This window comes from Eulemur rufifrons, chromosome 8 (genome assembly GCF_041146395.1).
Source record: "Eulemur rufifrons isolate Redbay chromosome 8, OSU_ERuf_1, whole genome shotgun sequence".
Lineage (NCBI taxonomy): Eukaryota > Metazoa > Chordata > Mammalia > Primates > Lemuridae > Eulemur > Eulemur rufifrons.
This window is the reverse complement of record NC_090990.1, coordinates 6,531,524-6,548,650: the sequence shown is the minus strand read 5'-3', so window position 1 is coordinate 6,548,650 and position 17,127 is coordinate 6,531,524. Positions and strand designations below refer to the sequence as shown.

The window sequence follows — 17,127 nt, the reverse complement described above, 5'->3', positions numbered from 1 at the left end:
GTGTATGCCACACATTAGTCACTAGCTCTTTTCTTTTCTACCCTGTGTAGAAATCCAAAATGGGAAATCTACCAGTGCTCCTTTTTAATTTAAGAGTTTTAAATTTTACACTGTCTTTACAGTCATTCTTCTCTAAGTTTCTTTCTTTCTTTCTTTCTTTCTTTTTTTTTTTTTTTTTGAGACAGAGTCTCGCTCTTTTGCCCTGGCTAGAGTGCCGTGGTGTCAGCCCAGCTCACAACAACCTCAAACTCCTGGGCTCAAGTGATCCTCTTGCCTCAGCCTCCCAAGTAGTTGGGACTACAGGCATGCACCACCATGCCCGGCTATTTTTTTCTATATATTTTTAGTTGTCCAGCTAATTTCTTTCTATTTTTTAGTAGAGACAGGGTCTCACTCTTGCTCAGGCTGGTCTCAACTCCTGACCTCGAGCGATCCTCCTGCCTCGGCCTCCCAGAGTATTAGGATTACAGGTGTGAGCTACCGCGCCTGGCCGGCTCTCTTTCACATTTAGGCATAATAGAGAGGCATTATTCTGCACAGGCTTGGAAAATGAAGCTTAGACAGTTTGCCTTCCACAGAGCCAGATATGCCTGTTCTGGCAAACTCCACTGACGCTGGGGAAGACTGTCGTGGCAGCAGTACTAGTCCATGGACAGCAGGGGGCATTGGCCCTGCCAAAAACAAACCAGGGAAGTAGGTATGAGTTAACAATCTCAAATATACATGACCTTGTTTTAGAGGTTCAAGAAGAAAAGGTTCTTTCAGACAGCTTAGCAGAGTAGTTGTTAGTGTTTATACTACACAAACATCAGTTTTATTTAGAAAGGGGAAGAGGGTAATGGGAGAAACTAATGTGAGGCCTGCATTATATCATACAAATTCCACTGTGGGATCATATTGTTGTTTAAGAAATCCCTGGAGAGCCACTACCCTGACCTGTACAGAAATAGTCATTTACTGAGCCGATGATGAAGAAGCCCAGAAGAGAAACTGTGATGGAGGGCAGACAGAAAACACATAAAACAGCCTCCTATCATTTAGAGTCGTAGTGTGTAACTTCAAAACTGCAGCACCTCTTACTCACGTGGATGACGCCCAATTTCAGCGTGGCGCTCCATCTGTCCAGGGTAATGGACTCCCTCCTTTGGCCCCAGACAGGGGTGAAGCTGCCAGGCACTGAGCAGGAAGGAACATTGGATGAGAGACTCTAGAAGAACAGGGGAAATGTTTTCCAAAGAATTTTAAGTGGCAGTGTTATATTTTAAATTATTATTTCCTGAAGGTTTAAAAATGTATTAAGAAATGCAGAGAATCAAGAGCTTTTAAAAATTGAGTTGTTTTCCTCCAGCAAATATGCAGATGTAGCCTGGTCTTTCTAGCCCCATCAGAAAGGCAGCTGCCATCCCTGCCAAGTGGCCCCGCGTCACTACTCCAGCAGATCGCGACCACGGCACCTTTGCAAGCGCTCTGGTCGGGGCCTCCTGCTGTGCCCAGATGATTTCCCCTGTCCTCACATCCCCACATGCCGGTGTTCTGGTGACTCCTGTGTCTGGGTAGGAAGTGATCTGAGCATGGTCTGACATCTGCTCTCAGATTACCCTAGGAGCATTCCACCAGTGTGCCAAGGAACCGGCATTTCCACCTTCTCCTAACAACCTTCTTCCAGATAGTCTGAAGTTCTTTTTAATCCACACCCAGACGTGCTGTGGTAGGTGAAGCATCACACATACAACATAGCACCTTAGGAAAGAGCATGTGGATTAAAAACTGTTACCCCTCCTTCTCTGTGCCTCACAGCAGTCTCTCTCACTTCCGCTTGGCAGGAGATCCAGGCCACCTGGTATGAGAAACTGCACGAGTGGGAGGATGCTCTCGTAGCCTACGATAAGAAGATGGACACCAACAAGGACGACCCAGAGCTGATGCTGGGCCGCATGCGCTGCCTCGAGGCCTTGGGGGAGTGGTGAGTTTCGTCAGAATGGTGGCCTGAGTGGCTGTGAGAGACTCGATCTTTGGATTTGAGAGGATGAATTCCCTCAGAGTCCTCACCTCAGACTCTCATTTTGTTTCCCTTGATATTTTCTCAGGACCCATCTCTCTATTCTGTCCCAGCTGCTAAGTAGCAAGGCCTTTTTTTTTTTTTCCCCCAGAGACAGGGTCTTACTCTGTTGCCCAGGCTAGATTGCAGTGATACAATCGTAGCACACTGTAGCCTTGAACTCCTAGGCTCAAGTGATCCTCCCATCTCAGCCTCCCACACCTGCTGGGACTACAGGTGTGAGCCACCTTACCTGGCCTTAAAATTTTTTTTAACTTAAACTTTGTAATGCTCTAGGACAGGACAGCCTGGGGTGTGCTCCTCAGACCTTCTTTCATCTATTCTCTTCATCTTGACTGCCTTCCTTCCCAGAGCTTACAGCACAGACAACCAGGCTGCTGTAAAACGGTGTGATAACAGCAATAAGGGAGAATCCCAGAGGGCTGTGGGCAGTAGGAAGCACCCTAATCCTGGCGTGGAAGGTTATGGAAAAATTCAAGGAGGAATTGGTATCTAACTTGGCCTGCACAATGAGGAGCCCCAGTATGTTTGGGGTTCTGAAAGTTCAGTATGGACCCTGGGTTCAATCCCCAACACCTCCACCAAAAATAAAAAAGAAGTGAAAGTTCAGTATGGCTGAAGGGTCAGGTGTGATGTAGAAAGAGGTAGAAGATGGGGCAGGAGAGGTAGGCAGGGGCGAGATCATTCATATGAGGCAGATAGTCCCTGTTAAGAGTTTTACCTAAGGGCTGCTGGGTGACCACTGAAATATTCAGAGAGCTGTCAGGACTGGGTTTACATTATAAAAAGAACCCTTTAAAAGCGGATTAGAGAGTAGATTGAAGAGAGGCCAGAAAGTAATGTGCACATGGTACAAAATTCAGTAGTACAAGACAGTGACAGAACTGTGAAAACTAAGTCTTCTCTTTGTCCCTGGGCCACCCAGACTTCCAGGTACCATGACCAGATTCTTGTGTAGACTTACAGGGACAATCCAAGTATGAGGAAGGAAAAATATCTTTTCCATTACCCATCTTAGGTTTATGGCTGAGGCCTCTATAACAAAAGACAGGTTAACTAGAGAAAAGTGTACACGTTTATTTAATATGAGCCTTACATGAGGCAGGAGCCTTCATAAGGAAGTGAAGACCCAAAGAAACAGTTAACCCTGAATATTTTTTGTAGTAGGCTTGATGAAGATCGTCATGAAGAAATAGGATAGGGCAGAAAGGGTGTGACCTACTGGTAGTGAGCCAGGGGAGGCTTAGCAAGGCCTGTTTGTTCAGATTCTGCTCTGTGACCCTGTGTCTTGTGAGCTAAAATAAAATCTTAAGCTCTCTTCCCAGCTGACTGAATGGACCCCCTCTTGGCCAAGAGGATACCCTAAAACTGAGTTGTTAGCCATGAGAAGGGAAATCAGACATGCCTCATCATGCCCCCTCCCTTCTTGGAGATATCCTTTGTAACGCATTAATAGGCCTAAGTCTATACAAGACAAAGCTTAAACCACACCTGCAAATCACTTGAGTCTGAGTATATGTCCTGTGGCTTATCTTTGATTTACAGACTTCCTTATCTTAACTTAAAACAGTCCAAGCCTTTAGACAAAGCTTCATTTCTTTAACCAAAGAGTCTTTAAACCCACCTATAACCTGTGAGCACCCTACCCCTTACCCCACTTTGAGATGTCCCACCATTTCGGGCCAATGTATGCCTTCCATGTATTGATTTACAACTTACGTGTAATTCCTGTCTTCCTGAAATGTATAAAACCAAACTGTAACCCAACCACAGGGAGCCCACTTGTTCAAGGCTTCCTGGGCATGGCTCCGGGCCATAGTCCTCAAATTTGGCTCAGAATAAAGCTCTTTAAATTATTTTACAGTGTTTTATAGTCTTCAGAGACAAGGATGCCCCTTCCCCTACCCCCCCCACTCTCCCTCTGCCCCGACCCTCCCACCCCCAGGCCCCCTGCCCCTGGGAATAAGGAGGGCTCCTGTCACATGAGGGTCTTATGATCTGCTTGAAGGGATATAAGGGTAGGGGAAGGTCAGAGTGACCTTTCTGCTGCCATTTTCTTAAAATATTCGATATGCCAAGGGTACCATATTTTGGGGTAGCATGTCCTCAACCTCATTACAAGCATATACATGAATGATAGTGACTGTTTATACCTTTTGCACCCTGCTTTTTTCACTTAACAAGTGTAGACCACTGTTCCACATCTGTATCTATAGAGCTACTGCCTCATTTTTTTAATGACTGCATAATATTTCATCATATCAAAAAATCTAATTTACTAAATATAGGAAAATTTTTATTGTTTAGAAATTTATACCTTGGAAAGTTTAAAGAATACCATTGGATAAAATCAAAGGAAGCCTTCTTTTTTTTAAGAGGTTTTTTTTTTTTATTATTATTATTATGGCATTAGGCAAAATTATTTTGAGTCAATAAATTTTTATTCAGGGAATTTCACATGTGATTCCTCCTGTCCATCAAGGTCACCTTAGTTCCTCAAAAGGCTGGAGTCTTAATAGAACAGATCCTCAATCCACAGTTATCCTATCGGCCATTTTTAGAGTGGACGGATCTGCCTGGTTCTCAATTTGACACCCCATCGGAAAGACGAATGTGTGTGGATCATGTTAGTCCTTAACAGCTGTCACACTCAAGAACACTACAGATCAGTGGGCCATGCCAATACCTGAGGTAAAGACAGATGATTAGGTCTTTCATACTTTTAGCGGCTGTCTTGTAGTTCCTTATCACAGATCTAACAAACAGTCCTGTGAGTAAAGCAAAGCCACAAAGTTGCTGTGAGGCCTTTCCAAGGCTGTGCAGCTACAGAAAAAGCCCACTGGGCTAGACCTCAACAAAGCAAGGCTTCTAAAAGAATGGTCTTTTGGTACACAGAGGCTTTCTGTACCTAATTAAAGACATTCTTTTCATAAACTGTTGCTTTTATTTCTTAATATAAAGTTATTACTATATTCCCAAGATAGAAGATACTGTAATGTTTTGCATGAAAATTTAATGTCAGTGAATTTAGCCTTAGGCATTGGATCACATAATAGATAATGCAGATAATAGTCTAAAATTATTTGCAAGTGGCTTCATTGAGTTAACCATTATTGGAAGATTCAAAAGTATGACTTATTTATGTTTGTAATTTAACATTCCATATTCATTCTCCTCAATAAATTAAGGTAGCATAGCCTTCAGATCTGCTTATATAACTAAAGCTAGTTTTTTCTGTAAGTTCAACAAGTATCTAAAACTGTACTGTCCAATATGGTAGCCACTGGCCATTCATGGCTATTTTTACATTAAATTAATAAGTCAGTTCCTTGTTCACACTAACCACATTTCAGGTGCTCAGTACTCAGTAGCTACATATGGCCAGTGGCTGCTGTACTAGGCAGTGCAGATAGAGAACTTTTCCATCATCACAGAAAGTTCTATTGGACAACACTGATCTAAAGAAAAAAAAAAGGTATATTAATAAAGATTAGCCACATTATTTCAAAAACAATTTTTTCTACTTTCAAATCCATATCTTGTTAAGAGAAAGAACAAGATGTAGGTGTTCTTAAAATTCAACTGTTTCTCCACCTATCATTTTTAATGGCAGTGTGGCATTCTATTGAATGGATATAACATAATTTATGTACACACTTTCGTTTTTTGGGATATTTAGGCTGTTTCTAATATTTCACTACAACAAACAACTTTATAATAAATATCCTTATAAATCTAAAAAAAGTTCAACTCTAATCAATTCCTAAAATACTTTAGTATTTCACCATAGCCCTTGGATTTACATAGAAATGTCCCAGCCTGGCACTCAAAGTCTTTCCTGTTGTGGCTGGCACCACCCCACTTCTTCAGCCCATTTCTCAATGAACTCTGTCTCATAATCTCAACTCTGACCAAATATTTTGCTCTTCCCCAAACCTCACATTAATTTGTTCAGTTCCCGGAATTGCCCTACTCTTCTGCTCCGTTTTCTGCTTTGTGAAATCTTCCCCACCATTTCTTCCTCCTTGAAACCTTTCCTGGTCCCTTCTCCTTCCACCTCCCCTGTTTTCAAATTAAAGATGACCACTTTTCTTTCTGGGTTAAGTGGAGACAGCTTGGATACATTGGAAGAGATTTGAGATGTGGTTTTCTCCAATCCCCTTGTGTTGCAGTTGAGGAAACTGAGGCTCATGGAAGTTGAGACAGCTTGCCTGAGGTCCCCCAGGTCTCCTAACATTGCAGTTCTCATTCCCATATTCCTCTGGTATCTTGGGTCCTTTCCAGTTTTATAGTTACCTGTAAAGTGTAAGTGGCTAGTGATGCTGACCAAAGGATTGAAGAATGCAGGAGACTAAAAGAGATTTTAAAACAAAATGAAAGAAGCAGAATTCTTTTCCTAATCGTATGCAGGTTTCTGATATGGTTTGTTCAGTCAATTCTGTTTAGAGTGAAATTTCTAAATTTTTTTTTGCTTTGGGCATATATCCTGAACATTCCTGAGGCAAGTGTTCACCAGAGGTGCCATCAGGAATGATCTGGAGTTACCAGTGAGCTAAAGCCCTTCTCCTGTCCCCGTGCTTATCTGCCTACCGGAGGCTGTGAGAGCTAGGTCCCCATAGCCCCAAGGCCAGGCAGCCACTCCTACAGCTGAGGTGAGCTGAAGTGAATCCCCTCCTCACACTTTTCCCCACAAGGCCTCTAGGTCATTAGAAACAGATTCCTTGGGAGTGAGATCACGGCAGCCGGCAGCCAACCCATGGAGGCATTCCAAATGAAAGTGCACTTTCTAAGCTTTTCGCTGCAGCGCTAGGTGGAAAAGTCAAAGTTCTGGAGGGCAGGCCTTTTACTAAGTCCTCCCCCATGTGCAGTGAAAGGTGTCAGAAAACGCATCCTAGCTGTTGCCCCACAAACAGTCTCACATTTCTTACCTTTTTTGGTCCCCCTCCCTGCCCTTGAGAGTTAGGACTCAGGACTTGGTATATTCTGCGTTATTCTTGGTAATAAATGTTTGTGGGAGAGAAGAACCTGCCTCTGTGTCTCTGTGTGACTGACCAGGCTCCAACAGCTGTTCACACAGCGGTTCACACAGCCACGCGGTGAGGGCAGTGCCTGAGTTCTCTGTCAGGGGTTGCCTTTCTGGGATGCTGCTCCTGCATTGCTCCCTGCTTTGTCTCAAGGTAACAGTTTGTGGGATTTCATCAGTGGGCCTGCTTCCTGCCCCTAGAGGAAAAGAAAAGCTAATCCCCAGACCCTTGGCACAGAAACAAGTTGTCCTGACAAAGGAGTAGAGGGAGGTTTGCCTGTGGCCACCAGCTTAAAATTTTGAATTGTAGGGTTGGAAGGAGATCATGTAGCTTTCTGTCCTACCCTGCAGAGAGGACCCCAACAAAAAATGTGCTGCACAGATGAGCTGCTCCTGTGCTCTAAGCCAGTGGTTCTCAACCCGTGGCCCCTGGACCAACAACTTTGGTGTCACATAGAAACTTGTTAGAAATGCACGTTCTCAAATACCATCCCAGCCCTACTGAATCAGAAACTCAGAAGGTGAGCCCAGCCATCTGAAGGAGCTGTCTAGGGGATTCTGATACATTCAGTAGTTTGAGAACTACCACCCTAAGCAAACCCCTGGCAGGGCCCAGGAGTGACAGTTTCTGAGTCTGGGTGGCAAGAAACCAACACTGAGCTCCTACTCCCATCACTGAGCTTCAGTAAGTGCATGGGGCATTCTGGCCACCTAGGTCCTCCTTTTGGTCTCAGCTGCGTGTTGAACCAGAGTACTTGTGTTGCTGGCTCTTTTGATCACATGACAGAGGGACAGTGAAGTTAATATTCCCCATACCACGAGATGCTAGATAATGTCTCTGAGCACGTCTCCTACATGTGGTTCCCTGTAAGCTCAGCCTAGGTTCCTTCATCAGTGACTGACTTCAGCACCTTTATCCCCCTGCGCACACACATCACCTTATAGTGCAGTGCAGCTCACGTCCCTTGAGGCTTCTGACCTGGGTCACTTGGAACTTGTGCCCTTCCTCTTGATTCCACTTTCAGTACCACTTAAAATATCCTGCAGCATATCTTTCAGAAAGCAGGAAAAATTAAAGAGTCAGGGGCTCGTTATTTGCATAATAGCGTAGTTTTATTTCCTTTCATTCAGAAGTGGAACGTGAGACGGCAACAGTTTTAACAGTCCCTATTCTAGCGCTTCTGCACTCCCTGTGTATTGGGGTCTCTTCAGCACCATTCATATCTCAGTATCTCGTAGTCCTCACCCACGCTCATGGTGATTGTGCAAAATTCTGAGAATAAGCAGCATCTAGATTTCTGGTAGATGTGACTGCTGTCAAGCCTTTCTTCTGTACAGATTGATTTCATTTGGGTTTCGTTTCAGAGTGAAACCATTTGTACAATACTTTCAAGAGCCAGTTCTTCTTATAGCTTTGAGCCCAAAATGAATGTCCAGATGTGTCTCTTCAGATTGCTTTCTCTGTAGGCCTGCCAAAGCAAAAGAGCCCAGAATTCATTGGCACAGGAGAGAGGTTATTTAATATTTATGAAGGAGGCCAGATGTTCAGGACATTTCATATCACATAGAGTTAGACCCAGTCCCTATCCTTGATAAACTCACTCAGACAAATTATAAGCACCAGGCCAAAAAAAACAACAAATAGCTCATTCACTTCTCTATTATATGACCTAGCCGAACGTGCTTTTTATTTAAAGCTCCCAGTTGGAGGCAGGCTCCAATCACACCAGCTCCTCTGTAGCCCCAGCTAACCCAAGGGGCTAGAGAGGAAGATTGGTAGGCTATGGAGATGATCTGGATCAACCTGACTGTATAATTCTTTTTCTTCAGGGGACAGCTCCACCAGCAGTGCTGTGAAAAGTGGACCCTGGTTAATGATGAGACCCAAGCCAAGATGGCCCGGATGGCTGCAGCAGCTGCCTGGGGTTTAGGTAAGGCTTTCCCGGTCGAGGTGGGAAGAGGGAAGCTGGGGTCTCGCGTCCAAGGAGCAAGGCACTGTGGCTACAGGTAGACATGTCAGGTCTAGAGCAGTGTAAAAATGGACTGTATCCACCTACTTCTGCGTCCTCCATCTGTCCTTTTACCTGATGATTTTGTCTATAACTTGTTAGACATGGGTAAAAATGGGTCTTCATGAGAAGGCCAAGGAAGACGGTGCACAAGCATCGAAACTGAGATGTAGTGAGTGAGAAAAACACACTCAGCACACTCAAACAGAACACTTCTAACACCAGATGTATGGGGGTTTTCACCACACACCAAGCAGTTCTCCAACTGGGTGTCCAACAATTCAATTCAATCCAATTCTGACACTATCTACCCGGAAGTAGCATCAGATCCCATATGTTAAGGGCTCATCCCCACAGTGCTGTCCCCACTTAAGATGACAATCACCAAGTCCCAGGTTGTGACTTGTGCTTCTGACCGACCGGGTAGAAATCAGGGTTCTTTTTGAAATGTGATATAGAATGGAAAAAAGAGGGAAAAAGTCAGGGTTCCCATAACCCTCCTCAGGTTTGATAATTTGCTGGGATGGCTCACAGAACTCACGGAAACACTTCACTTATGTTTACTGGTTTATGATAAAGGGTACCTATGAACAGGTACATAGGGCAAGGTCTAAATGGTCGAGAGTACAGGATTTGGGGTTTGCCACCACCCTTCCAGCACCTTCAGCAACCTGGAAACTCATTATTCAAGCTTTTATAGCCCTTAGTCTTTAGCCTGCCCACCCTTCCTGGAGGTCAGTGGGTGGGGTTGAAAGTTCCAACCCTGTAATCATTTGGTCTTTCTGGTGACCAGTCCCATCCTGAGGCCACCTAGGGTCCTCACTTGCCTCATTAGCATAATAAAATGAGCTCATTATGAATAACAAAGACACTCCTATCACTCAGGTTTTTAGATAGCTGTGTGCCAGGCACCAGGGACAAAGACCAAATATATTCTCAGGTGAGAAGCAATTTGGCAAAAAAAAAAAGACCAAATATATTTCTTATTATACCTAGTAGGATTTGTTTTTATTTGTCTTAAGTTACTGATTTCTTTTTCTCTCTTATGAATGAAATCTAGAGGTAGAAATTCCCAGCCTGCTATTTTGGCTCCGTTATCATTAGCCTTTTTCCATATTTCTGCTTTGCATACTTAGCATAGGGTCTCCATTTTAAAGTCCACCTCATGATCCAACATGGTTGCTGGAGCTCCCCCCATCATGTCTTTATCCCAAGTGGGAGTAAAGGGAGAAGACAGTTGTCTATCTCCTTTTTATTTCTTAACTTCTATTATAGAAATTTCCCAATGTATATAAAAGTGAAGAGAATAGTATGATGAACACCCATCTGCCCTTCACCTTCTCCAATGATTATAAACATTTTGACCATTTGACCATTTTATTGTCTCTTCTCCTTGCTGTCCAACACTTGCCCACCTTGCCCCTACTCTCAGAATATTTTAAAAGAGAGATTTCCGTTTCACCCTACAAACTTGTATAGATTTCTGACACTGGGCACCACCCAGGAACATTAGCAGCATCTATTCCAGAGATGTTCTTCATAAGAGGGGAAAGGATGTCCCAGGTGAAGAGCGTCACCTGTGGAGTCCAGAGGAACGTTACATAACATTCCACCCCCATTCTATCCTTCTGTCCCTCTTGAGTCACAGAGCTTATATCCTTTCTTTTCATGAGCTCTGGGCCAGATCCGGAACATTTTTCAAAAACAAATTGCTTCCTGAGGAGTCATCGCTTGCTATTTGCTTGTGCCCAGAGGCATAGAGAATGGATGAGCTGATAGTCTGGAGTGAAAGGCAGGAAAATGCCTTGTAAAATTGGCAGCCCTGCAATTTGCAGCTAATGAAGCTGATATCTTTTCTGCAGGTGGTCTTGGAAAGCCTGGCACTTGATACATGCTCTCCCCACCAGGGACGATGAATACCTCTTCCCAGATGCAGCCATTTCCCCAGTCTAACATGACACAGAGACCACTGTGCTGTGACCTAGCCCATCTTTCTGTTATAACAGAGCCTCTTAAAATATTTATCTCCTCCCTTCTGAGGCAAAGATACTGCCAGAGTGAAATGGGCAATCTGTCTAACCCTGTCCCCTGTCTGTATAATGGCCGTTCTCAATTGTTTAGAGGAAAATGTAATTTCCCATTGAACCATTGAGCTGTGAGATGCTTCACTAGTAGGGCAGAAAGCGATTTCATCTCACCTAGAGAAACCTGAGAGAGTTCTCCAGGATAATGCGGCGCTGCATTAAACCCACTTGCAGTGCCGCCTTTGCACTCAGCGCCTGCCCTCATCTTTCATCGTGCTCCCTGGGGCGGCAGTGGAGTCTTGTGTTTGGAAGACAGATGTGGCTTTGTTTTGTTAAATCAATCCCCGAGGTGTATGGAGGGTCTGGGCAGGATTTTGGTGCATCCAGCTCAAGTCCATTTGTCTTGTTTGTACCCCAAGCTAAGTGAAAGTAACAATGGCAAGGCCTGTTGAGATGAGCCAGCCGACCACCCTGATGCTTTCTGTCTGTCTGTCTGCGTGCCTAGGTCAGTGGGACAGCATGGAAGAGTATACCTGTATGATCCCTCGGGACACCCACGATGGGGCATTTTATAGAGCCGTGCTGGCGCTACATCAGGACCTCTTCTCCTTGGCACAACAGGTAAAAACCTGCTAGCAGAGAAAAGGTTATGTCCTCCTAAGCACATGGTGCTTGTGTAAATAGGCTATTGTACTCCAGCTCCGGTGTTTATTTGGCTCTGTGAGCTCTGCCAACACATCGGCTAGGGCTACTTTTTGTACTTAAGGGACAGATGTGTTCTAGAAGTTACCATTTCAGTTGCTTTTGGAGTTAGCTTTTTGGATCATCATTACATCCTTTTTATCACTTTGCCTCAGCATTCCTTGTATTAAAGAGAAGCTGTGAGTTTCACCAAAGGGGAGGATTCAGAGAGCCAGCAATCCCCACTGTGCAACAGAAATCAGGCACAAGGGTCTTCAGGCCACACAGGCGTGTCACGCATTGATTACCTTCCAAGGAAGTAGTGCTTATTTGCAAATACTGTGCTAACTTGCAGAATGAAATAATGCGGTAATCACATCCACCTTGTGAAGCACCAGGCTGTCTTAGATAAAGTGCCCAGGTAAATGATCTGAGAACTTAAAGGATGGGGACACACTAGTTAACCTTAAACATTCAAAAGAGGAGAAGCTCTGCATGAGGGGTTTTTAACTGATGGCACAGAAAAGACTCAAACCACAGTCCCTCAGCCCCGGCTCTGCTTTACATGATGAGAACTGAGATCAGGGCCATCCACAAGAGCTCATGTCAACACGGAGAGGACTGGTCATCTCTGCTGATTTCAGAGGCACTCCTTCATGAGGAGGTGGGTGCTTGGGAGCCAGAGCTGACCACCTGGAGCCATTCAGGTGTACGCAGAATCTATTGTCACAAACATGCCCAGCAAAGAAAAGTTAAAAGAAAGTAGATCCCCAAGGATGTCCTCTCTACTTTACAGTCTACATTCCCTCTCTGTCTTGCCACCTGAGATTATGGGTGTTACATAGGTAGATTTTTTAAAGTTTTGGATGCCATACATTTCTGTCTTGGGTGAGAAACTGTATAATACTCTTCTCTAGCCATTCAGATCTGAAAAAACCTTTCTTCCTTCTTCAGTGAGTTTCTGTCTTCATCCCTGGGATTTAAGTGAGACAGATAACTTTTGCAGTTGGTTGGGAAGCCCTAGAATAGCCTTCAGCTCCCAAGTCCAGAGCACAGCCCCAAGCCTTCTTTGTTTCTCTCCTAGTGCATCGACAAGGCCAGGGACCTGCTGGATGCTGAGCTAACTGCGATGGCAGGGGAGAGCTATAGTCGGGCATACGGGGTGAGTGTCGAATGTTCTGCACATTGTCATTTTTGAGGCTTATTTCAGTTCTTTTTCCAGAGTGGGCTAGTGAGAACTCAGGCTACCTGGAACATGCCTGTTTTCTCTGGTCAGCAGATACCCTGACACCAGAAGGAATGATTTAAATTAATCCTGTCTTTTGGATTGTTCATGCAGTAATTAGGTTGGAATGTGATTTGCTTCCATCAGGCCATGGTTTCTTGCCACATGCTGTCCGAGCTGGAGGAGGTTATCCAGTACAAACTTGTCCCTGAGCGACGAGAGATCATCCGCCAGATCTGGTGGGAAAGATTGCAGGTGAGCTTGGGAACGCCCCCATTCACCCGCCTAACGCCCACCCCGCAGGACCTGGGCCAGCACTTGTTCCCCCAACCCCCGCCCTTACCCAGCATGCTTTTCCTGCCTCCTTCACCAATGTGGTACTCAGCTCGCATACAAAGCAGAACACGCAAAGGCTCTTCACCTAAGCTTTAGCTATGAGAGAATGACCAAATTTCCAGCCTCTTCTTACTCTTCTCTAGGAATAAAAGAAAATATCCTTAATGACTGATACCAATGGCCAGTCAATTGGAAATCATCACCTCAAAATCAGTGGCTCTCAACCTTAGCAGCACAATAGAATCACCAGGAGAGATTTTTAAAATCCTGGTGCCCAGGCCATTCCCTAGACCAATTAAATCAAAATTTCTGGGGGTAGACCTGGGATCAATATCTTTTTCAGGCTTTCCAGATGATTCCAAAAGCCAAAGCTAAGAACCACTGCTCTCACCACACTTACTGGCCACCTGCATCCAACTTTTTAGACGGGGTTGCCTAATGTTCTCGTTCGCCAGCTCCTGCGGTTTATAGTTCCTTAGGTCAGAGTCTTCCTGTCGCCTCTATTTAGACTTTTTTCCACTGCATTGTCCCCTTGTAGGGAAACTTTTCCAAGTTCTCCATCAGTATTTTCATTGTCACATTCTGATCATTTTAGTATGAGTAGCTGTCAATTCCAGATCTGGGAGTCAGCAGTCCTAAGTGTTCTTGGAAAGGATGACCAGTGCTTTCATTCCTTGAGTAGGTAGGATGGGAAGTTCATCAGCAAAAAGAGAGAGAAAGCCTTTACCACTCCAGAAACCATTTGTCTCCCTGCTTGTCATGATTGACCCCCTCAATTATAAGCCATTTCCTCTTGGCCAGTCCACACCTAATTGCAAATTCTTGCTCCAGACCAATGGAGATATATGCTTCCAGGCTTTTCAGTAGGCTGTGACAAAACCTTTTGACTCCAGGCTGCATTCCTCCCTAGGAAGCTCAGGACACATTCCCCTGAACAGGAAAGAGCAGTGGGCAAAGGAACATCTATGAGTATCGTGGTTTATGGCTCGTAAATGAGCACATACAGTTCTTTTGCATCTTTTATTAGTAATTATGAAATGCCCAGTGAGTGTTTTGATGGAAAATTATCTCCTGGGCACCAGAAAGAATTCCACAAAGCAAGTGTTTCCCACTTGACTTGTACACACCCGATTTTGGAAGTGCCTGTAATTGGGTGAAGAGTTTCCACATCAGAGATCTGATGAATCTTCTGAGATTCTAACAAGTAGGACTTGATCCAACTATAGACTTGGAAGGGGGAGTGCATTGAATGAGTCCTGGGGAATGCACTGAATAAGGCCTGGGTGGTGCGTGTCTGACTTTACTGGGTCCAGGACACTGTCATCACCTTAACCCTTCGTGACTTCCCTATCTTGAGACAGCGATATGTTTTTCAGCTTATGGGAGGCCAAATTATTTCAGCATCTGGGAGAAGCTAGCCATTGGTGAGAAGTAACCAAAACAATCACTCAATGTACTTTTTTATGTTTTTCTAACTTTCCAAATCATTGTTCTCACACTTCACGGGATGGAAAAATATGATCCAAAGCTGAAAATAAAGCATTACTTCTGTGGTGGAAATTTGGCTCTCGTGGATGGCTTGCTGTCAAATGAACCGCCTAGGCTAGAAAACTGCCATTCTGTGGTCAAGTCGTTTAAATTAAAATCCCAGCCAGTATCTCCCACAGAGCAGTTTGAGAGGTCAGCCTTACCCGCGCTGGGTCTCTGCTTGCCTTGGGTTCTCCAGTCAGGGTCAGACTGCTTCCAGTCACGGCTAAAAGCCTGAGAGCATTGTTGCTAGACCTTTAAGCTTATCTCCATGGAGGACAGTTCCAGGGGTTCGTGGAATTCACTCATGAAGTAATAGGTCTCCGGAACCCATCTCTCCCCACTACGTCCCCAAGTCTTCTTACCAGTGAGAGTGAAAAAAGTTCACTTTACTCTTAGCAGTCATTTGATATAAAATTAGTTTGGCTCCTTTGATAACAATTAATTTGTTCTTTTTTAATTTCAGAGAATTTTAAATGTAAATTAATGAGACACTTCCCCTTCTATATATGTAGTTTTTGATCCAAGGCAAATAGAAATGAAAGAATCTAAGATGGCCAATAGGGTATCCCAAAGTCATAGTTCAGGTTTAGGCTTTAATAACTTCAGAAATACAAATGCTACCAAGTTACAAACAATATCATTTGAAAATGTAATTATTTAAATTTCTACTTAATTCGTTTTTTAAATTTTGAATGATATTTTGGGGGGATGTGGGGGACAAGGTTGTACTCTCTCAGCCCGGCTAGAGTGCAGTGGCATGATCATAGCTCACTGCAGCCTCAAACTCCCGGGCTCGAGAGATCCTCCTGCCTCAGCTTCCAGAGTAGCTAGGACTACAGGTGTGCACCACTGTGCCCAGCTAATTTTTTTTTATTTTTTGTGTAGACCAAGGTCTCTCTGTGTTGCCCAGGCTGGTCTCAAATTCTTGGCCTCAAGCTACTTCGGCCTCTCAAAGTGCTAGGCTTACAGGCATGAGCCACTCTGCCCAGCCTGAATGATACATTTTAAATTTAATTTCTTTGCAATGATAGTCATCTTCAACTGGAAAAACTGAAGCAAAATATTACAGTTAAAAATACATTATTCATAATCCACAAATGAAATTCAAATCATTTAATTCTCATGAGACCCCTATGAAGTTGGTATAATTCTTATTCTGCTTTACAGATCAGTCAGAGAGAAGTTAAGTAACTGCCCAAAGTCACATAGATAGTAAGTGGCAGAGGCAAGATTCACACTCCAGACCCCATGTTCTGTGTCTCGAATTGCGGAGAAATCCCTAAGAGGAATTTCACTCACAGTGCCCTTCACTTGAGAAAGTTGACATTCCATCAATGAATCTCCTTTTTGTTTCAGAGTGGATTTTGCTGTTGCTTGTGGGGGCTTAAGATACAGCAGAGAAGCCAGGCACAGTGGCTCAAGCCTATAATTCTAGCACTTTGGGAGGCTGAAGTGAGAGGATCCCTTGAGGCCAGGAGTTCAAGACCAGCCTGGGCAATAGCAAGACCCCATCTGTACAAAAAACAGAAAAATTAGCACACGCCTGCAGCCCCAACTACTCGAGAGGCTGAGGAAGGGGGATCACTTGAGCCTAGGAGTTTGAGGTCGCTGTGAGCTATGATGATGCCACTGCACTCCAGCCCAGGCAACAGAGTGAGACACTGTCTCATCACCAACAAAAAAGATATAGCAGAGAATGTATCTAATCCTTATTTCTGAATGTTCTAGGGCTGCCAGCGTATCGTAGAGGACTGGCAGAAAATCCTTATGGTGCGATCCCTTGTGGTCAGCCCTCATGAGGACATGAGAACCTGGCTCAAGTATGCAAGTCTGTGTGGCAAGAGCGGCAGGCTGGTGAGTGATCCCTACCCCAACGAGGGCAGGGCATGGTGCCCCTCGGCCAAACGGTTCTGTCTATAACCTAGCCTCTGTTGTTTTTAAGGCTCTTGCTCATAAAACCTTAGTATTGCTCCTGGGAGTTGATCCATCTCGGCAACTTGACCATCCTCTGCCAACAGTTCACCCTCAGGTGACCTATGCCTACATGAAAAACATGTGGAAGAGCGCTCGCAAGGTCTGTATCTCAATCCATCTGGCAACAGACCACCTTCTCCAGAATGCTCCCCTAATCTGCTTCTCACTGCCTCCTTAAGGCCAGAAAGGAAACAGTGTTTAAACCGTCTACCTGCAATGTCAGGAGTCTTTTCCCGTTGTGAAGCTATTTGGTCTGATTTCACAAA

The 17,127-nt window shown here is 44.4% G+C and overlaps 1 protein-coding gene and 1 non-coding gene across 4 annotated transcripts in view; one reads left to right on the top strand and one right to left on the bottom strand.

The window, feature by feature from the left end:
* MTOR (mechanistic target of rapamycin kinase) overlaps positions 1-17,127 on the top strand; it is a 131,995-nt gene that overhangs the window by 80,541 nt on the left and 34,327 nt on the right. For all 3 annotated transcript variants that reach the window (XM_069479347.1, XM_069479345.1, XM_069479346.1), the window contains 7 exons: positions 1,824-1,963; positions 8,913-9,013; positions 11,621-11,736; positions 12,881-12,958; positions 13,169-13,276; positions 16,616-16,741; positions 16,830-16,961. In XM_069479347.1, the coding sequence (XP_069335448.1) occupies positions 1,824-1,963; positions 8,913-9,013; positions 11,621-11,736; positions 12,881-12,958; positions 13,169-13,276; positions 16,616-16,741; positions 16,830-16,961 (801 nt within the window). The remainder of the gene's footprint in view (positions 1-1,823; positions 1,964-8,912; positions 9,014-11,620; positions 11,737-12,880; positions 12,959-13,168; positions 13,277-16,615; positions 16,742-16,829; positions 16,962-17,127) is intronic.
* Positions 4,787-4,915, bottom strand: LOC138391182 (small nucleolar RNA SNORA18). The gene has a single exon (XR_011234796.1). It is a non-coding gene; the product is annotated as a small nucleolar RNA SNORA18 (small nucleolar RNA).